Source organism: Photinus pyralis, unplaced genomic scaffold (assembly GCF_008802855.1).
Source record: "Photinus pyralis isolate 1611_PpyrPB1 unplaced genomic scaffold, Ppyr1.3 Ppyr1.4_LG3b, whole genome shotgun sequence".
Lineage (NCBI taxonomy): Eukaryota > Metazoa > Arthropoda > Insecta > Coleoptera > Lampyridae > Photinus > Photinus pyralis.
Window position 1 is genome coordinate 8,435,326 of NW_022170510.1, and position 23,828 is coordinate 8,459,153.

General features: G+C 35.0%; 1 protein-coding gene across 3 annotated transcripts in view; it reads right to left on the minus strand.

The window, feature by feature from the left end:
- Positions 1–243: 243 nt before the first annotated feature.
- The window catches only part of LOC116167233 (autophagy-related protein 16-1-like), a 40,386-nt gene continuing 16,801 nt past the window's right edge, over positions 244–23,828 (minus strand). The window contains exons 2-5 of one of the 3 annotated variants that reach the window (XM_031482511.1): positions 21,641–21,820; positions 16,623–16,707; positions 1,781–1,927; positions 244–619 (exon numbers count right to left, since the gene is read on the minus strand). In XM_031482511.1, the coding sequence (XP_031338371.1) occupies positions 529–619; positions 1,781–1,927; positions 16,623–16,707; positions 21,641–21,820 (503 nt within the window). In that variant the 3' untranslated portion in view covers positions 244–528. Of the gene's footprint in view, positions 641–1,780; positions 1,928–16,622; positions 16,708–21,640; positions 21,821–23,828 lie in introns of all 3 variants that reach the window. The other 2 variants (XM_031482510.1, XM_031482509.1) reach the window with 2 other exon arrangements.

Below are 23,828 nucleotides of genomic sequence, written 5' to 3' on the forward strand. Positions count from 1 at the left end.
ATAACATTATTATACGCTGAGTTGAGCATCCGGGATGGCACAAACATGCAGTCTAATTTAAAAAAATACCCGTGTTAACTATGGTAGCGATATTAACATACGACAAAAAAATTCCCACCTACCTTCATATGCACTTTCAGTTTTCCAACTTTGGTAGTTGTGTCTACTTCAAAAACAAAATATTGTATTAGCTGCAATCATATCAATCTCGATAATTTAGGCAATATGAAAGAAATAACAAAATTTAATAACAAAATATATTTACAATATACCGTGATGTAAAAATGGATAATAAAACAGTTTCGAACTTAAGCTACAACTATGATCTACACGAGTTGACTTCATTAAAAATGTTGTAACAATATTGTTCCATTACAAAATTTACAAATAACAAGCAATATCATGATTTCTTTTTGTTTAACATTGTTTAGAAAAATTCATTTCAATATTCATAAAATGTACAATACGGCATTCTTACAAATTTTATAGTAGGCAATGATTTATTTATTGAAAGCAGAAGGGACGCGCTCAATCTCCCCAGACGACAGCCCTCTTCGATCTATCCACGCTGATTAGGTATGTTCCAAACGGGTTCCACGACGTTGCCGTTACAGCTGACCTGGAGAACAGGCCAACACTTCTTCATTGAGCATGCAAAAAACAATTACAAGCATGCAGAGCACTACATTACTATACAGCATACAGAGAAATATGTGCAAAATGGAAAATTGCTTTCAACCCAAATTTATTGTGATTGAAGTTAGGTTTAGTAACAGGAATGAAAATTAATAAGTGATTAGGGCTTCATCTGGATGTACAGTTAAAGAACGTAACTAAAGCAGTAATGTTTCAGAAAACTGCTTATAGGTACGTAATAATTAAGGAGATCCCTTGTCCAAAAGATTCCAGTTGATGACTCTTGAAAACTATTAGTGTTTGTTGAAGTTCCTTTCTCTCTTTAAGACATTTAAGAGTCTCGAAGTTCTTAAGAATCTTTAAGAGCTTTTTAAAGCATTTTTAAGTGTCGAAAAAATACTAATATGTCATCGTTTGAGAGTTCTCCAAAGTTTACAAGAGGCATTTTTACTCATTAACAGCTTTTCTGGGTCTTTAAGAGTCTCTTAGAACATGTCTTTGAGTGTTCTAAAGAGTTCTCCTCCGAGCTTTAGAGCTTTTAAGAAGAGCTTCCAAGACTCTTTGATTGTCCCCAATAGCCCTTTAGATCATTCTAGGGCTCTTAAAAGTCTTAAAAGTCTTTAATTGCTCAACATTTAACAGCTTTTATGAAACCCTTTAACAATGTTCAACGATATTTCATAATTTTTATAGGCCAGTCACCGTAGACAGAAAAATCGGGTTAGGTCACAAAAAATTGACCGAAAAACCCTAAGAATATTTTTGACAAACACAATGTCAAAATTTCGTTGATAGTGGAACTAGTTAAGGTCTGAAACATGTCGTAACCATTTTAACTACATTATTTCATATTATACGCTTATGGGGAGATCCTGAAGTTGTTATTAATTACATTTACCGCATTTCGAGGTAGAACCCACAATCTTTAATTCTTGCAATTATTTAGATCGCATCCCCGACCGATTTGAATTGAGATCGTCAAATGAAAGTGAAAATGAAAGTAAGCAAGATATATGGACATGTACTAATGAAATACTGAAATAAGGAAACACGGGAAGTAAAGATGAGCAAAACCTAGTTCTCTGCTCTGTATGCAATCTAAGAAGCAGTATGTACATCAAGCAATAAAGATGTTGATACTTACCCGTGATCCTTTAAAACTGTCTCAACTTTAGCCGTAGCGACTCCCCATATAAATACACTACCATCTGCAGAGCCCACAGCCACGTACTGCCCGTCAGGACTAAACGTTGCACGTGACCAATCGCATCCAACTTTGAAGTCGTCGCAGCTGTAACAAATAAAAATAGTTTATGTCAATTGGATAAAAGATACATCCGTTCATTGCTGTAACGGAAAATTTATGCTGAGGAAAAAAGGAAGTTCCACAAACAGTGGTAAGACAAAAAGGACGAACTCTGCGTCGATTAGTAGATCTCACCGAAAAGTTTAGAAATATTCATCTTCTTCGCGCCTCGCTCGTGTAAATGTTGACTGTTGAAAGATTAACGACATAAGATAAAAACGATGACTACATAGTGATATCAGAGACGCGCCTGGAGCGTCGTACTATCAGCGTCGCTATCTCAGGACCTGTTGGCGTCTCCACTTAACCCACTTTCATAATGTTAAAGAAGTTAAGCATTTTACACGTTGTAGGAAATGCGAAATTGCCTCCAGACAAAATTTGATAGATAGCTGAAGCAAATTCCTGAGCGATAGCAAATAAATCGCGCACGCAAGCTTTGAATAGATAACATCCCGATAGATTACCGACACGCACTACGAAAATCACATAAATTTCTAGCTTTTCCCTTTTATTGCTTTTTGTTTTTCCATCCCTCTTCTTTGTGATTCCGCAGCATTTAGTTCAGCTTTAATTGTTTTTGACAATTTGAATAAAACTCGCTCAGCGTTCGTTAGTCATTACGTTTTTTTTTTTAATTTTAAAAGGCCTTTAGCATGGTACTCTCAACGCTTGAAAATATATGGCAATTTTTCAGCCGCTCTGGGCGATAACTGATTGACAGCATCGTGTCAGACGATCCAGACGCCACACACAGACACACCCCACAACCATTACATTATCTGACACGTCGCACGTGTAAACATAAATAATGTTAAGATACAATAAAGAGTAGTTTAAAAGTGGTTGATAAATAGAGGAGAAATAAGGGGACAAAAAGGGCGGTCACAGACCTTGCAACAATCAATACAATAATTTTACTGAACTGATAAATTTCATCCATCCAAAGATAAACAACGTACTGAAATCGGCATGATGTAATTATTTAATTAAAATTTCTTCGATCTAGTTCTGTACGTGTCCTCGTCTGATGATCGCAGTCACAGAAACGACTTTTCTGGCATTAAAATTATGTAAGCAACTTAAATTATACGCCATTTTATTTCTAAGCTTTCATCAATATTCATTCTGCATTCACTCGCTTCGTCATACCTTGGATTTTTTCCCGACCTAACCGTTTATTTTGTTTTATGATTTAAATGCAGGAGATCGCCGTGGCAGTGAATATCAGACAGTTTTCCAAATTTTATTTTCAACCATACGGTGGATCGCATTTCTACATGCAATTATTGTAGCCATTTTCGACGTTTGTTTAGGTCCCCTTGCATGCTAACTCAACGTAAAAATCGAATACTTTTGACGTTTGATTATAACGTAGCGAATATTCCAGAAATCCCGATCGACATCGAGGCGCAATGAAAGATTGGTCATCGGAGATAAATAACGAAGGCGAATATGACATCATCTTAATTGTACTCGTAAATAAATAAAACTACGTAATTAAATTTACGTTACAGTATATTGTACATTCAAATTTTTTCGTTATTAGTTTTTGATTAATTAATCCTAATTAGTATTGTCTGGCGCGATGAGGAATTGTCTTTTTAGAATATCCTATGTCTATGTCAAGGCCAAGAATCGAAATTTTTATATTTCTCAAAAACCACCAATCTTAGAATAATACGAAAAGTGAATATAAAAAAAAGAGTTATGCTACTCTGTTAATCTTTAATCTTTAAATGTTCTAGCTATCATAGTATATAAACTATATCAGTGTCGTCAACTTACTATAAACTAGTGCATCTACTAACAGAGCAATTTATACATATAAATAACATAAAAAAGGTCAAGTTAAAATACTGTAAAACACTTAAGTAAAATAGACAAAATATCACAGAATATTAGAACACCAATCAGTTAGTAGGAACTCATCAAAAGTGTAAAAAGCGTTATTCTTAAGGTAACTAATCACAGCATTTCTTAATTTACTCATAGGCAGTGTTTTTAAATCCGAGGGTACTTTGTTATAAAACTTTATGCAATAATAATTGTTACAATTTTTACTAGTAGTAAGGCGTATCCGTTTTAAAGCAATATTATCACACAGTCTGGTAGAGTATTGATGGATATCACGTCCTGTCTGGTAATTCAAATGAGTTTCTTTACAGTGAATTATACAATTTAATATGTATATACAAGGGAGAGTTAAAATACCATATTCGATCAATTTACCTTTACAGAAGCTTCTGTATCCCAAATTACTAATAATGCGCAATGCACGTCGTTGGATTGCAAAGACCCGTTTAATACCTGCCGAGTGACCCCATGCAATTACAGCGTAACTCATAACTGAATGGAAGCAACCATAGTACGCATTAATGACAATATGTCTAGAGGCAATCATTTTTAAACTTCTTAAAACAAAACATGCTTTTGACAGTTTCGATACAATTTTATTACAGTGATCATTCCAATTCAGTTTAGGGTCAATGTAAACACCCAGAAAGTTTATGTTTGCTGGGTTATGAAATCTGCTTAAAAGGGTAGTGTCATCTGCATACAGAATCATTTCTTTCCCATGACTAACATTTGTAATGTCATTAAAGTATATCAAAAAGAGCACAGGGCCAAGTACCGAACCTTGCGGCACTCCCGTATTAATTTCTTTAAAATTAGATTCGGAATCATTATAAACATATTGTGTGCGATTACTTAGGTACGACTCTAATAATGCAACTGATTTGTCCACAAAATTATATTTTGACAGCTTCTGCAACAAGCAAGAGTGAGTCACACAATCAAAAGCCTTTGTTAGGTCTAAAAAATTGGCAACACACAACTCACTATTTTCAAAACTATCCAAAATGTAATCCGTAAACCTCAATATTGCACTACTTGTCGATTGTTTGCAACGAAAACCGAATTGGTTATTAGCAAATAAGTTATTTGTTTCAAAGTAATCCATTATTTGTTTTTTTAATAATTTTTCAAAAATTTTTGAAAAAATGGGAGTAATTGACAAAGGTCGATAATTATTCAGCTCATCTCTATTTCCCTTCTTGTACAAAGGAATAACTTTTGATATCTTTAATGTGTCAGGGTAAATTGATTCCCGAATGCACGCATTTGTTACTTTAGTTAGTGGAATTAAAATTACATTAAGCACAGTTACTGTTACTGCTACTCTACAATGGTGACGAGGGAGACTTTATAATGTTTATTTTGAGGCAAATGGCAGCGCTATCCCGGTTCGAGCATAGATGTTTGTAAATGTATAGTGAGTTGAGTTGGTACAGCAGCCTTGGCTGATACTCCCCCCCCCCCCCAAAAAAAAAACTAAAAAAAAAAAAAAAAANAGAATTCAAGGGTCTAGTAGGAAGTATTATGAAGTTATTATGAAGAGAGGCGATTGCATCGGTCACCTGGGTCACAATGCCACAGCCAGAGGTTTTGCTAACACCTGCAAAATCTGCAACTGAATTGAGCATGTTGCATGAAAACGTAAACTTAAGAGCTACTTTGTTGTTGGTGTTATCGCATGATTTCTGTCTCTGGTACTTTGAATTCTATCCTGAATCATTTCTAGAAGCATTTCACATGTACGCTTTTGCAGACGAAACCGTGTAAAGAATTCCAAATCGGCATATTCTTCAAAGAAATTTGGCCTGTAAACCATCGAATAGGCATTCTAGTTATGTAAAGCAAAATAACGTCAGCTAACCGACGTCTAAACATTTTCGGATTATGTCCGTTCTCAAACTCATCCCAGTCATCTTCCTCAGAGTCGAAAATATGTATGTTCATTTTGATTTTGATAAAAAAATCACAAAAAACACGTGCTGTCAGCTTGACAAGTAAGTGACAAATGAGAACGACATACAAAGCCGCTACCAATAGAATGGGAGAATAACTTTAATGCCTGGTATATCCAAACAATTTCAAAGGGATAACTTATCCGCCATTTTATACCTGGAATAACGCTATTCTGGAAATGTAGAACCAAAATTTCGAATGTTACTCCAAGAATAGCTTATCCGTGGTATATACTAGCATTGTAGAACCGGCCCTTAATCGTGCAAGTTATCGTGCAAGTATATGTATCTAACATTTTTCTATTTTCCAGGAATTAATCCGATAGGTATGCTCGCAAGTTGTGCGCGGGTGCTGTCTTGTAGAGTTCAAAAAGTGGCAATGAGAAAAGTGTCTTTTGTCTTTCTCGTTGTATCTGTTCAAATAACACCAGCAAAAAATAAACATAAAATCGGCAAGTTTCGGTTTTTCTGTCATATCTTCGGAAGTAATCGGAATTTTTTTGTTTTCTCTAAAGCACGATAATAATGGTTTAATTGCGCATCTTTTCTCTAATTTGACCATCATCGTATCTTCTATGGTTTCGATCTCCATGATAGACATCCTTATCTTGGACACTCTTTCCAAGCGAGAGAAAGCCCGTACCAATGAGTACCTGGTCGTACCTACCGTAGTTTATAGTAAATCTTAAATTACTTCTTAAACCTTTGGTAAATTTAATCCCTTTATGGCTTAATTGCATGTTGGGTCGTCCTCAAAGGGACAGGTTGAAATGAATTGTGTAGTCACGGCAAACCTTGCCCTTTTTATAAATAGAATTTGCGGACATGTTTTTAAATCAGCTGCAGATGTAGGGTAGGTAGGTACGAATTTATATTTTATATCTTGACGATTATTTCCGTAAATTAATTAGGCTATTCTTTGGTTTCATTTTTAAGAAAAGAGTGTCCTATTTGCTTGCCTTAGCTTAGAGCGTCACATGTTTCGATAACGCAAGCACAACAAAAAAAGAACTATATAACCCCCAAAGTTTAGTCGCAATCGGATAAACGGTTTAGGCAGCTGGCAGTGGCATCATAAGAGACAGGACGAATACAATTTTATTTACTTACCTACATAAAAACCTTGAAATATGACCAATCATTACCCAAAGTTTCGTATCAATCGGATGAACGGTTTAGGCAAGCATAAGGGACATTCGTACGTACAGACAGACGGAATTTCTTTTATTATATAGAAACCTTCCCGGACATACCTCCAACTATTCCCCAAAGTTTCATCGCAATCGGATGAACGGTTTAGGCAGGCATAAGAGACATACAAACATACAAACATTCATTTTTATTTATATAGATTCTATTTATATCTGTAAAAATCGTTGGGGCTAAGAGTCAGTTGGTCCCCGGGACTTGAGTACAGGAGCCACCGAGTACCGTAAGACCATTTCCGAAAATTTGAAAGGCACAATCCCATATGCACCATTGTCATTATTGTTCATTCCGTATTCGTAAAAAAACGTGGGGACTAAGAGTCAAGTTGGCCCCCGAGATTTGAGTGCTGGAACTACCATGTATCAAAAGACTATTTTCGAATATTTCACCGGCATAATCTAATATGCATCAAGCACAACTCGTTGTAAAGTAGTAGTGGAATTTGTACCTTAAAAAATCGAGGGGCTGAAAGTCAAACTAGTCCCCGCGTTTTAATTCGAAAAAAACTGATTTTCCAGATCAACATAGAAACGTTTTCTTTTCTCTTTCTTCTAATTTGTTACACATCAGTTTTAAATTTTACTATTAAAAGGTTATCTATAAACGAAGATATTAAGCTATAACCCCAGATTCTCTGCTAATATTGCCACACAAAACGTAGGTACGAGTACGCGCATAAATCAGCACAAAGGAATATTCGGTTCTCGAATGTGATGAAAGTGCCTTCTGATACAAATACACTGTAAAAACCCTCAAAAACCATAAAAAATGTCTTGCACTTAATGTAATGAATGCATTTGTGTGTGAAATTCTGCAACTGTTTGGCAATAACAGTTTTTATATGGTACCTACGCTATACGATAAATAGGTTACTTGTTTAGTGTCTAGAAGCATCGCTTCCATTTATAATTGTAACTGCAAGTGACAAATTAATTCGCGCTTATAGAATAACGTACAAAATTGTCAGTCTTTATTTTAACAACGCGTGTACACCCTATTCAGTCGCGTTGCAACGCAAACAGTAAAGCAAACCCTGAATAACAATAAATTGAAACCTAAGGATACAAATTAATTAAGTAGGGGAGCACTAAAACTACATTACATCGAGACTTTATGTAGAAGATGAGTTCCTCATTGATCGTAGGTACAAGTTTAATGCTAGGAGAATGGGGTGACATAAAATTAAAGCAAAGAAGCAGACATTCCAAAGGGATATGAGGCTGCAGTTAAAGTTAGGTTAACTTTAGATCTTTACATGGTGACTGGTCATCAAAAGAGTAATAACACTAAAGCTTCCAAATGCATAGAGGGAAGATTTTGATTCAAAGTCGTAAATTACGGATTGCATTCACGGTTTTTGTTTACTATTTCGAAATTGCGCTGACTTGAGGAGTGAACATTTTTATCAAGAGATAGGTAGCCGGTCTAATGAATAGCCTGACGTTCAAAGAAAGGGACAATAAAGTAGTATATACACTTATTTTATTGCAAAACTTATTGCAGTATACGGCCAGTAATCGTTAAAGAACGGGTCGAAAACCCCTACGAAGTAGGTTACGTGATGCTATTAAACTTAGGTAATAAAACGCCTGTCTTTATGCAACTTTGGCTAAACCTGTGTGTATTGCGGGTTACCTAACTAATAATTACACTAAATTGGCAACTATTCTCAGTGCTGATATGATACGCAACCGCTACTGTGTTTGTCATGATTGTTACGTTTATTACTTTCCATAATATTACACACGTAGAAACATAAACGCGAGAATAAAATAAATCTCACCGCACGAAATGATTGACAAAGCCAATATCATAGAAAATGTTTTTCCAGCAAAAACACGTATTCCATTCTATTTAAATATATGCAGAGTGAAAAATGTATAATCGTGCAAAAACAGTCTAAGTCTATCATTTTTATTTAACTGAAAACAACAATTTATCTGTTGTAAGGTAAAGGGGTGTCCAATTTGTTATGCAGATGAATTCCTAAAATTCCTGTTCTTGTGATGTATTTACAAGACCCACCCTTATAATTGACATGAGGGGCCATTTTCAAAGAAAGAATGTTCCCAGTCTATGTAAATTTCGTCCCAGTCGCCTACTTTTCAAACGATGTTAGGTACAAAATGTATCAACAATCACTTCTATTTGAATAATTGAAAGTGTTTTAATTGAAAATTTTAGGAATATTAAAAATTGTTAGAAAGAAGGAAGTATTTGGGCCTTGTTAGGGGTGAAACTTAACAATATTAGAGCTTAAAACTTGTTTGACAGAGGACTGGTATGTCAAGTTTAGTGTAACTACCAATTATTTTCAGAAAATGCGTTTGAAAGGGAAATCCTTTTATATTGTGATCACGAACAGATTAGTCAACATAACTCCCACTAACTGAAATTAGAAGTATATTAGTGCTCGTCATTCCATTTGTGTTGATTACTAATGTCTGCCGACATGACAATTTATTGTAGCCTGTTGTACTCATTTAATAAATCTTCCCATTTCATGGCACAGACGGACAATTAAGTACTAAAACTAACAGAAGAACGAGTCAATTTAGTAAATCCGAACACATTCGTTTAGAAAGGTGTAACTTGAGTTGCATATATTCAAGGCACTTAGAACGCCATGGATTGCAACTATATACATCATAATCATAGCTTCATAGGTATAGGTACAGAGTTTATTTTGTTAATACATACTGAACTTCAAAAAAAAGGAAATACAAAAGTCTGAATGAATGTCACCACAATTATAACTCCTCCGACCCAAATTTCACTCTAAGGTCGTAAATTTAAGTACCACCACCTTTGTAAAAGATGAGATTGACTTTTTAAACCTTGGCCTTAAGCATAACCCCTCTTTAGTTAACAAAAAAAACATCCATTTTTTCAAAATAGAACTTGAATGTATTATCCAAAAAATTAGTAACGATACTCCTCAAGTTGACACTAACTCCATCAGAGCGAGTTGCCTTCACAAACTTCAAAAACTAAAACACCCTTCCGGTTCCGGCAATTTCAATAAATCAGTTATGAAAACCTTAAAATCTTTAAAATGTAAAGGCGAAGAAGATAAGCTTATCTTTACAAAGGCAGACAAAGGTAATGCCTTAGTCATCCTAGATAAGATCGATTATGTCACAAAAGTTGAGAACTTCCTAAGAAGCGATGATTTCTGTATTTTTAACATCAGTTTTCCAAATTTCAATATTAAATTCAGAAAATGTATCGTGCCACAAATAGTATATTAAGATACAAGTGTAAATCAAGTCTTTAAAGCACGCGCAACGAGTTTAAGGGCACGACGCAAAGCGGAGTGCCTTTAACGTTGCAAGTGCTTTAAAGACTAATTATACACGTGTATCTTATAGTATTTTTTATTATACCTGCAGTAGAATTTAAAAATTCAATGAAATCATATCGACGTTACACTCGAATACATGTCTAATTAAGTGGGCTGGGTGTTCGTAATTTCACGATTGCCATGGAAATGTCACTTGACGTTTGCTTATAAAAATTGTCGTCTTCGTGAATAAAACGATTTCCGTTGAAAAAGATAATACACCGTCCATTAAATCGCTTGTTGTAAAATCTAAACAAACGTTGGTAGGTGTAAAATCCCAATCCAGTAAAGCCTATTATCAAGCATATGAAAAGTTGTTTCCATGGATGAATAGGAAGTTACTTACGAATAAAGTCTTAAATGCATCGATAATGCTGGGATATATGAAGGAAATGTCAAAGGTATTTAAATCTTCTATATTTTGGTGCATTCATTCAAAACTTTAAAGCAATGCTGCGATTAAAAAGTGGAACAGATTTGGAAGCATACCCTAAATTCCGCGCGTTTGTGAAAGCTTCAACCAAAGGATAGGTACAAGCCAAAGAAATGTTCTGCATTTACAGAAAGCGACCTAAGAGGACTTTTTATTTCATCCAGATGACAGTTTCAAAAGTCATACTTGAAGTATCGTTACTTAGCAACTTTAAAGCACGTGTGTTTTAAAGGCCTTTTTTCGCACGCATTTGAGTGTTTAAAACGGAGATTGTGATTCAGGTATAATAAAAAAGAATTTATAAAATCAGAATTCAATTACATTACAACTCCCTTCCCATAAACCCTATGATCCCTCCTGTCCTGTACATAAACTTTCTACTCGGCTCAATACCACTTTGAATTCTACCTACTCCATATCAAAATCCATAGATTTTGCTCACGAATTATCCGCTATCGAAACCTCAGATTTTCAAAGTCTAATTTCCTGAGATCTAGTGAACCTTTTCCCAAGCGCCCTTACCCAGAATGTAGATCCATTGTTGAAGATTTATTATCCGACTCAAGTTCATCCGATACTTGTCAATTTTGAATAGATCGGTGTCGAAAACAAAATTTCTACTTTTTCAACAACATTCAATATCCTCAACACTCCGGTCTCCCCATGGACAATAACTTTTCCTCCCTTTTGGCCGAAATTTTCCTTTCTCATTAAGAAACCAAAACACTCCTCCCTAATCACACCATAGAACACTTCTGTAAACGCTACGTTGACGATATTTTTGTAATATTTGATGACCTTAATAACTGTTTAAATAGTCTAAATTCTCTACATAAAAACCTTCAGTTCAGTTTAGAAGTTGAATCTCATAATACTTTAAACTTTCTAGATTTAACGATTAAAAGTGTCAATAATAAGATAGAATTATAAGTTTACAGAAAACCCACCACCACTAACAATATTATCCACTTTTCCTCTTTCCACCCGTTGCAACACAAGCTTGCTTCTTTTAGATTCTTCTTCAATAGACTTTTTAATTTACCTTTGAATAAATTAAATTTCGATACAGAACTGAAAATAATCTACCAATTACCACTTCAAAACATATCCAAAAACTCCAATTTAGAATCCTAAATCATCAAAATTTGGAAAATTCCACTACTCTTTCCGTCACACTCAATACTCAAAAACCAAATTTGTTTCACTACCTTACAATGGCGAACTCTCCAATACTTTCCAAAATTATTTTCAAAAAACATAACGTTAACATCATTTTCAAATCTAATAACAATTTAAAATCAGTCCTATCTCACACTAAAGATATAATTCCTCTCGTTGATAAATCCGGTATCTATAAACTAATTTGCTGTATATCTGCTAACCACGAAACATAATTTCTTCGATTACCTATGTGTATTTTAAGGATTTTCTTTACCATTCGCATCCCTACAGCTAAAAAATACTAGCTTTCATAAAATGTAACTGGTAATTAGAGAGACACACCGAATTCTTTGTTACTTAAATGCTGCTGTCGAAAGCTTCCTGTATTTAAGTAAAATAGGTAATTAAGATTAGTAACGTTTACAACAAACAATTAGGGTTTAGGTAAACAATTAGAATTTGTGCTACTTGAATGGATTTTCATGATTAAAATTTAAAAAAAAAACAGTAGGTTCAAATAAATACAAAAAAACTTGGGGGTTAAAGAGAGTCTCGCCGAGACTAATGGTGAGACGGGACCAAACCTCGATCCGCGGCATCGCTATATTTTTTTATGGAAATGCCGTATTTAGAGCATTACTAAAAAAATATGGCACACAAAAATTATAGTACCGCATTATGAACTACATAGTCAAATACAACGGTTTACAGAGACTTTTTTTCAATATATATAACATACGGCCAGAAACACTCAGCCAAATGTTTCATCGTTTTAATATGTTTGTTATAAGTTAACCCACTTCAGAAATAAACATATAACACTTCATAATACAAAGTAGCCGATATATTTTTTATGCCATAATCTTTCTGTAATCGTTCAAAAACGAGAGTTTCCATAAAAAGAATGAATCCCGTGAATTCTGCAATAAATTCGATAAATCGATTTCGCTTTTAAAATTGTTGCAGTGATTCACTATTATTGCAGGTAGAATCTGACCTGGAGGTTATCTTTTGTAACGCTACAGTTCCAAATCATTCGTTTATCGGTCGCGAAAGTGTACGTGTCTAGTGCCTTTTCCGTTCCAATCAAAGAAAACTTTGCAAAAGGTATGTAAAATAAAGAAATTTAGATTTTCATTGCAAAGAAGATGAAGTTTCGGAAACGTTTTTGAATTTTCCACCGAGTCGTTTTGAATTCCATTAAATTTTGCACTGATTTTAATTGCAAATTGTAGCCTTTTTGGGGAATGGGAAATGAGCAAGTATTATACGCCCGTGCTGATTACTTGGGTCGTTTTCCGTGAGAATTTCTGATGAATCTCAATCTATTATGATGAAAGCTGCAATGACGAACTCTCAACAAATAAATCCTATCCAAAATGTTTCGTTTTCAGCATCCATCACTTTTCCACTTCACCCATCGTTTCTCTCCATGAAATCCTTTGCTTTCTCAGTTTCTTAGGATCTCGGCATAGGCTCCTTTGGTAGGTTTATCAAGTAATTCACTTTCATTAAATCATTCAGAAATAGCCAATAGAAACAAAGGTTTATTGTGCGTCGCTAACCAACGAAACCATACATTTCTTTCTGTTGGCCATTTCTAAATATAAAGAACGATCTAACGATAATAAATTAATGATAATGGTTGTATAAACCCACCATTACGGAGAATGTAAAATGTATTCTGGAAACACATGGAGCAGTGCAAAAAAATTCTAATTTTGCAAACGAGGAATTCGCATTGAAAGTTTTGTTAAAATACGTACACTATTCGAACCGAAAGTTTCTATGAATTCTATGAATAATTCTTCGGACATTTGGAGTGATTCCGAAAGGATTTGTAGTGGAAATACATCTTCATATATACTATTTAGAATGTCTATAGAAAGTCTCAGACTTGCTGTAACTTGAAATTGCTTCCACTTGTAAACTATTCATAAAAGATAGTAGCTACGGTTTTGTTGCATCAGATGGTTTCTTTGTGTCTTACAATTAATTCCTAATCATTTGTTTAAAATCTTGAAAATTTATATATTAATCTTTTGTTTGTTTTTAAAGGTACATCGGTTGTTATTTAATGATCTTCATGTAGTCGAAACACAATTGAATTGAAAATAGCGAGAGTTAATTATAAAGGGTTTGGCATTTACAATAATTAGCGTAACGATGGAAATTATTCTGCGGTCTTAATCTCCGAAAATTTGTAATTGTAAAGCAGAGTCTAGATCGTACGTTGGTAAAAAATGACGCAAGTATATTTTTTGTATCAAGCCGCAGAAGGCACTAAGCGTAAAATGAAAGAACCTCGTCCATTCCATTATTCAGTTATAACTAGGGATAAAATATTGGAAGCGCTTCATACCAAAACCCAACCTTCTTCGTTAATGAAACCCATTTTTAATACGCATCAATAAATTTCTAGACCCCTACCAAATTGTTTAATTGAATTACCTAAACGAATTAAAGAATGATTAAAAGTTCGGTGTTGAATACGTGCCATCTCGATTTAACTTCCACTTATGTAACAACTTTTATATCAGATATTCTCGTAAAATTGACCCTCGACTTGTTAGATTTATTTTTATATCCCCGATTGAATTTTATTGGGTTTTCAAATCTACAAGACGAGTATTGATCTGATCAGTAAACCACTTAGATCGTAACATATTATAATGGCTCGTAATATTCTTATTGGCGATATCGTAAACTCCTGCAGAAAACAGAAATATAAAAATAGAAATTCATATTCGTGGAAAACTAGCTGACTGGAGGTACTTTAGTATGTTCATAAAACCGTCTCTCTATCTAACGTTCCTTTGAATTTTCAAACCTTTTCACTTGATGGATATGCTGAAAGCGTTTCTTAATCCTATCAAAATAACATTACGTACAGCTTCAAATCTTTATTTGAACTGTGTCGCATGACGTTATCGAACCGGAACATTGCAGTTATGAAAATTTTCGATACACGCTTCAAGATTTATAACTTCGGAGGAAAACCACATTATTTTATACGCCTTTCGAAATAATTCAAAGACGATTTTTTTTATTTTCAAATCGAATCAGTGAATCAACATTTCGATTGCATCTTAATATTCCATATTTGATTTTTTTATTAGCGTTTGGAAGGTTTGCTCGATTTTCCCTTTCGTTCCTCCACTCTAGTTTTATGCATTGCCTCTCTTACGATTTTAAGCGTCAGCCTCACCCAGCGATCGACGCGACGTTTCGATAATTTCACCATCTCTAGATGCGCCACTCATTGCATTACTTTCAACGTATTCCCCCTGACGAATTTATTTCACGATGACAAACACTCGAGTTGTTTAAAATGAATTACGGCGGATTTTTAAATATCTAAAAATGGTACGTAATAGCAATTGGTGTTCTCTAGGGAGACTTTGAAATAAATTGGACAGTATACTACAATTTTTATTGCTTAGGATGTCGTTGTCATATAATGTGCAAAATTCGACGGTCACAAAGGTCCCAAATCTGTAATTCGGCCATATTAAAATTCAGCCATTTATTTTATCGTTTTTGTAATTTATTCAATTTAGATAAGGTGTTAGAAATAAGACACTTCTAGACGTTGCGATAACGGGTCTTATCAGCAAGTGTTTGGCGCATTCCGTGGTTATTTGAAAATTTTTTTATCCTGTTTTATTTTGTTATAGTGCGTCTCATCAGACCTATGGGTTACGAGCCGCTACTGGTCGAAAATCGTAGCTTCATAAAATTATCGCATTCATCCGCCCCCCCCCCCTTTTGCTCAAATATTCGAAAATTACCGACGAGGCCGCAAATTTGATTCGGTAAAACGCAGTAACCTCGTTTTTTAAAACGGAAACAAATGATCCTTTTTTATGGAATGAAACAGCCGGACTAAATATTGTCACGTTCATTTAATTACGTAATTTATTTGTGTACAATTAATTATTAAAGAATTCCGTCCTTCAATAGATTGATTATTATTTATCACTCACTTGTACCCAAATTTATAATATGTAGATGTTAACACGCGAATGTCACTATTATCACTTCGGGTTCGATTTTGGAACTTAAAATGAAACACGATTCAATTTGCATATACCGCACACAAAAACTTCGAAAACATTATCGGCTGTGACTAATCTTTCATCGCGCCGTGATCTCGCTCTAGAATATTCGCTACAATATATTAATAGATTTTTACGTTTTGTACAATTTTCTTCGCAGTGGAAAATTAAAAAATAAGCCTTCGCACTTTATCCGCCGACAGTAAATTTTCAGGTGCAATATCACCAATCTTTTGTTAATAATTACAATTCTTAGAGACAGCAATGTATTCCTTATTTTAAGATCGTGGGAAGATGCTGTTTATTTCAGCAAAATTAAACCTTCTTACTTGTACAGGACGCGTCCTGGTATACTCCTGGCTCATTTATTAACAAATGCGAGGCTTTAATTTTAATATACCTGGCGCATCTTTGATTACACGCACATTCTCCTAACAAACGTCACATCAAAGACGAAAGTCTTCGAAAGAGAATTAAAATTGTAGCCTCCGTCAAAGGATAAATTATAATAAGGTTGCCCAATTTAATCTCAGCATCAAATGAGCTACTGTTTTACTTTTTGTGATCGTGAGATGTGTCATTCAATCAGCGAATACCTACCTATTTTTTAAAAAGCAGCGAGTAGGGAACTAATTAATTACCCGTAAACACACATTTAGCTTACCTAAAGGATAAAATAATTTGGTTCATTCGAAGGTCTATTAACTTTAACGTGTCATCTCTAACGCAACTGATTAAGTAATTGGAATCTGAAACAAAACAAATCATTAAAATCTAATCGGAGTAAACGATTGTTGTATTGATTAAAGTCTCATTTGCACGGACTTGTACAGTTAGGGTTTCATTCCAGTTGATAATACAAGTACCTAATGGATGTTATAAGTAGGGGTGTGCAATTTTAAAACTGCAAGCAATGTTGCTTCACAGATTCATATTACATTGTACAACATCGGCACACTATTTTCTATAATTAGGTATATTCCGCACGAGTGCAAAGTTTGTCACGCGCACGTCCAAGCGGAAAGGCATTATAAGTACGTATATTAATATAATGTGTTTTCGATCAACCTCTACCATAAATGGAATTTAGGTACTCATTTGCGGGGACATAAAGATGTCACATTTGTTGAGAATACTATTTTTCGTCCACAATTTTTTTTCGGACGGACCCCATTCTAATAGTGATAAACTAGGCGGCGAGCAAACACCAGGCTATAAATGATTATTTCACTTGTGGAGAGGTTTATGGGGTAGGACTGATAAAAATCCCAACCAAATTTTACAAGCTTTTTCGAGTTTTTGAATCTTCTTAGAAATACTGGTTGAGTTTCAGAAATCCTAGAATTCTTTTCGATAACGTTTTAGGGGAAAGCTCCATAGTGAACTTCGCAATTTTAAAAATCTGGCTAGAGGCGCCCTTGAACGCTCTTAAAATTTTAAGGATTGTGTACGGCGTGAAGTTAGCCACAGCATCATCATCACAAGAAATGTGATCAAGTTCTGACTGTGAAATTGCTGCTAGATCAAAAAATTTTCGGATAAGAATTAATTGGTGTTTCGATAAATGTCACGTGCGAGATAAGCGATGCAGGTGTTCTAGAGATGTAGAGGAATGTTGAGCGTCGTCGGGAATAACGATGTTGATTTTATTAGAAGAGGTGGTTTTTGACTAAATGGAAAGAATGAAGAGTAAACGAGGCCGTTTCGAGTTATTTTGAAAGAGAGCGTATTTGTCTGTGAGATGCATTTTTGTATGCGGTTATGCAATTTTAAAAAGAAAACTGAATCGTCCTCATGTTAGTTAAATAATGCGGAAACACGTTTAATGTTGTGCAAGAAGTGTTTACACATAGAATTTTGAGTTTTAAAAGTTTCTGTTGCCAATAATGAAGAAACAATTGCTGTAATAAAAAAAGTGTTACCATCCGAGCAGCCACAAAGTTAAGTGTTATTGTCTTCGAGACAGTTGTGGTGTATTACAAGTGAATTTTTGTTTCTGAGGAGAATCTGTCAGATTCGTGTTAAAGTGTGTTTCGCCCAACATCGCATATTTCTTCTCCTGACAAGTTTATTGGATTATTACTAACAGAATTGTAATTTTTGAGATTTTTTTAATTGTTTTTAGATCGATCATTTGCAAACCGGGTGTGTTGTATTCAAAAGTCGCTTTTAGCCCAGCTTTTTACGCGACCTTCATCAAATATTTTCGGAATCTTTCCTGGGAAGTTGAATGCTAATTAAATCATAAATAGAGAGCAAGGAAAGCATTTCAATTATTGTTTCATGTACTACACCTCTACATGTGTTCATGGTTAATTCAGAATTTACAATGAAATACATCCCAAGTTTTAAATTTAAATTTAAGTTGCTTACATGCTAATTTATTTCTCTAAAAGGCATTATTATGCTGGTTACTCTGTAATTGGACGCAAGCCTGTTGAGGGCCCAGAACAAGAGAGGGAAAATAAATAAATAAATAAATTATAAGCGTATACATGCTATTTATATCACAGCGTTACTTCCTTAACGTAAGTTACGTTAGTATGCAGGAAATGCTGATGGTGGTGGCTTATGGTTGACCAAATCAAAGTTTCTACGTAGTCCGGTCGCCGGATTGCGAAAGGGTGTGCCATATTTACCTGTACTGGTCGGAGATTTCCCACTAATGGTTACACCGTGATTCTGCCTTCCGGGTTGACTAGATTTTGTGCTCGCAGTCGCCAGTATTTTCGTCGCACCAATGGGAATGTGAGTTGATTCCCGCCATGAAGGGATCTGGTATGGGTATCTTTTACGATTAATGTGACCGACTGTCTTTTTCCATCTCTTTTCCTCCTTTGTAAAGGTTTCCATCTTGTAGTGGTTGTAGTTTGTGGGGTTACTGTTAAAAGCCTGTCCGCCAATATTGATTCACAGAGCTCCAACCGCGGTAGGGGGTTTTATTCAACTTGATCGGAGCCACATTAGATTTTTCCGATAACCGTAAGGTTTTTATTTGGCCATTTCCACACAAATCTTCTTGTATTTTTGGGCCAGTCAGCATTATCTCGTTCTAGTTTTTTCCTGAACTGAAAGTAGCTGAGGCGTCAAACACGTTGTGGTGGAGGTTTCCTCTTTTAACACCGCATGGTAGGGAATGTAGTATTTTGCAAGTGCCTCCCCTGCATTTCAAGGTAGCACATGTCTTCATACTCTCGCAGAAAACCTTGTACCTGGCGAGCGGTTGCACTGTTCAATTCCACAGATTCTCTTTTCAGCGGCAGACTTACGGTGGGCGAAGTGTGGGCGCTTGTAAAACTCTTTGGCGTAGTAATCATGTCCTGGCTGTTGTTGAAGGCCCATGATGTGTGAGTTACATTGTCTGAATTGCGAGCTCGATCCGCCCCGTTGTCAGCGTTTCCATCGCCATATTTGCTATTTTGGGCACTCCAACTCAAAATGTAGCACTTCACTGGCACCGGAACTCTTATGATAACGCGGCAACAATTCGTTGAAAGGCTCGAAGGACCAAATATAGAATCCGGCTCGAATGACCAAATGTAGCGTTAGGGGATTATCTTATAACTCAAACCCGGTACGTTACCGACAGTTCGAAGTGGGTAACTATATATTTATATTTATTGTGAGCTAATTTGCATAATTATGCTATTTATATCACAAATATGACTAAGTCAATTTTCTTTTCCTACTGATCGTCATTTTATGAACAAACTTTACTTATGACACCTTCGTGTGAGAAGTTCCTATTATTTAAACAACGTTCAATAATATTATCGACCTAGTAAGTTTTAAAGTGTCTCATGGCCAAATTTGAAAATAAAAGCGAAGAACAAATACATTGTGTAAGACGCTACCAAAATGCGAATAAGAATAGAAGGCGCGAGGCCAATGAAATCATTATTCAATAGATGTATGGATTTGCCCTAACTTACTAAATTAGATTTATGTATAAAACAAGCAATAAACGAGCTTAAAGAAATGAGCGAAATTTGTACTAAATGTAGACAATACCTTTAGCAAACTTTTCGAAAATACGAAGTCGATTAGAACAATATGCAAATTTCTGCTTAAGCTCAAAGCTTCGAAGTTTATTTTTTTATTCGGTTCTGTTTTCCGGAGCGAATTGTCTTTATTGGAATGCATTCAGTTTGCAAACTGCTACTTCCAACTAATGTAAACTAATTATGTAAATTTCGGCACCTGATAAAATAAATCTGAGTTGTTCACAAGCGTCCGCGTCTCGAATTAAAATAAAACACTGCCGATAACGTTCCCGGTTTGCAACTTTGCTACATAAATCAGGATTCGGGGCCTCATTAATGCAAGTCCAATGCATTAAGGAAGAGGATTCTATTAAAATGCTATAATCTGAATATAGATTTTAAGTAACGTTACAGTAACTCCGCCGTCAAGTTCCGAAATATGGCCACAACTTCGCTTAAGGATAAGGGTCGTCCGTTTATTAACTGCAAGCTTTTAGACTAAACAAAGTTACTTAATCGATATTTGCATACGCAAACTTGATGTCAGTGGCTCGGTATGTACCAAAACAATTTGTTGTATGCATAGTTCACTATGCAAAAAGGCCAAATGAAACTATTCTGAAACTACTTCAAAGAAAAGGTTTCAAAATGCTCAAAGTGGACAAAGATTTCATTGACGTCTGCATATTCTCATGTGATTAAAGTACGCAGGGTGTCCATTTTTACACCTCATCATGGGCATTTCAATCTTTATAGATTAAACGGAACAAAAGACAACCCTTAAATTGAAAGGAAGAACTTTTGGGTTTTAGATTGGATAAAACCAAATTTCGAATTTTTTTAAATTTTAATATGACAAAGCAGTAAATAAAAACTTTGTTGAAATAATTTTTTAATGGGAATGTAAATATTGTTTGTGGTTTGCAATTTAACAACGGATGCGTATGCAACTTATTTTATTTATGGGCATGAAATTTAAGTTTGGGATTTTCACGGTAGAGTTCCTTCCTCATTGAAATATGCCACACAGTAGATTCACATACTTTTATTTTAAACCAGACTTTCACACCTCTACAACACGCCAAAATTGGAAACATCTCTTATTTCGAAAATTCTTTGTATTTTGTCAAAATAATGTATGCCGTTAATTTGCAAACTAAATTAAAAGCAATATATTCAAATTAAGAATCTAATACTGCCATAATCAATAAAGGTACCATTACACTTTGTAAAATGAAAAATGCCAAATTGAGTTATATTATATTCTTACGAAAATTGAAAGAGTTGGCTCAATAGTCTTTCCTTTTCAGATTCGGCTTCAATTTTTTATTTATACAGGGTGTCCATTATGTATGGAATATACTATACATGTCGGTAAATATCGAATGTATACAAAAATTGTCTATATGAAACTTGTTTAACAGTTTATTTCCCATAATAAGGCAGCATTTCAGAAAACAAATGAATAACGAAAAACAATTGAATTTTTTATTATGGGAAATAAAATGTTAACCAACTTTCATATAGAAAAATTAAAAACCTCCTGAACTTAAATAGAATTTCGATTTATGTTAGGAAGGAAACTTTTAGAGTTTACCTCGTACCCATTAACGACGTTTATTGATTGTGATGATGATGACTGATGAGCATACCACAAACATAACAACAAAAATTACCGAAATTCAAGAAAAGTTCTTACCTCGTGAAAGATCAAGCGATGTCACTTTGCCCTGCAAACACATGTCGTGGGTTGGGTAGTCCGACCTGATGTCCCAGAATCTGACAGTTTTATCGAAATGCCCACTAATGAATGTCGTACCGGCCCCATCTACCGTAACTAAATCGTTACAAGAGGAACCAGCAAATTTGGTGCCGATACCTGAAAAAGAAAATCACTTTTACAATGTATGTATATGACGAGATGTACATCTTGATTTTGACTTAAAAATTGCTACGGGGGTTTATATTAACTCTCTGCGATACTTTGTTAATTAACCATTTACTTTGTTTTGTTTAAAACATGAAAATTGCAATCAGGAAATTGTCACAAAAATGAAATAACTTGCTTCGGTAACTAGTTCAGTGGATTCGATTTTTTATTTTTTACGTGTCATGGGTTGGTTTGCTCCAGGGACCTCCCACAGCTGAAATAATAACTGAAAAATGGAATCCTGGTAATTTGTACTGTCCAATTCAATAAGAACGACAGAAATAGTTATTATATTATTGTATATTGAATGAAAAACAGATACGTTAACTAGTTGGAAACTTAAGTAGGCATTTCCTTAGAGACAATTTGTTTATGAAATAATTTAAACCTGAAATTCCTACCTAGTGCGGACATGAATAACTACTTCCTAAAGAAAAAATGACTTATCTCTTTCTTAAATGTAAATGGTTCAGTAGGTTGTACTGCAAAAGCAGTTTATTTTGCTTTAAATTGACGCAGCAAATTATGGAAACCTTGAATTCCCTTGGATTCCAGAAAATATAAAATAATCTCTAAAGACTGGTCACAAACTCGATCGGAGATTTCTTTCGATGCGAATACAAAAATATATAAAATTGTGTTTTGCGACACCTTTATGATCCGGTTCTGAATTTAATTGGTCTAGTAATAGTTCAAAATTGGTTTCTTTAAAAGACAATAAAATTGTCGATCAGAATTTACAATTGTCGTTGGTGTTGAGATCTGGGTGGTTTACAGTTCACGGGGATGATTCATTACATTGGTATAGTTGACAAGTGATTGTTGGAAATGCATTCTTAATCCGACGACATGGATGATTGACTCCGATTATACAGCTTTCGGATAGAAAACATCCTGGGCGATGATCAATTGGTTAGTGGTTTCGGTTGTTGTTCTATTGGTCAGTACACAATTTTGGGGTTTGGAAAATGAGAGGCGAGTATGAGCTTAACTCGCTTTTAAATGTTTGTTCCTGACTTAGCAGTTTACTGTGTGGGAAAGTCATTTCACAAACTTTTCACTTTGATTAACTTTAAACTTCTTAAACGAGTCTTAGCATGTCTTCCTGTCCAGTGTGTATGAGTAGAAGTTTTCCACTGTTTCGTTCTATCGCCGGTGCCAGTTCAGGTTCCTCTGCTTCATCGTTTGGTACTGCGGTTTCTGCCTGATGCTCCGGTTGCTGATGTTTAACGTTTTCCCATCCGAGATTTCCGCCGTTTCTACCAACCTTTTCTTCTCCATCTTTAACGTTTCCAACTCATTGTACATCTTGGGATCCTGTTGTATTCCTCATCCGTTTCTTCCGCATCGAACCAATTCTCTTTTTCATAGATTTCAACATCTGGAACGTCTGTTGTGTATGATGGTTTTATAGGTTTTTTCACTTTTGTCCACTTCTCTTGATTTTTAATTAAAAAATTCGTCTTCTCTTTGAACGCGTTTCCGAATTTTACATCTCGTGTGATGTCGATAATCCTCTCGTCTGGGATCCACATTCTGTACGCCTCAAACATCCCTGAATACCCGATAAATAATCCCTTTCTGGATTCAGGTTCGAATTTCCCTGTTTCGTGTGTACACCTTTTATCCAAATTCGCGGAAATAACTAACGCTTGGTATTTTTGTATTGTAGTCAAAAGTTCATGTGACGTTTTTCCTCATGAACTTCTTGATGGACATCGATTACTGGTGTAGTCGGCCCTGTGGATGACATCGCCCCAGAAAGATTGAGGCAATCCATCCAGACTAGATCAACATGCATCGCGCCATCTCCACTAGTGTACGATTTCTTCTCTTGGTGATCCTATTCTATTGTGGTGTGTGTGACGGTCAATCTCCTCCAAATTTGTTATTAGATACTCATCGAAGATCTTGTTCACGTATTAGTTTCAGTTATCGGATTTTATTTTTACTTATT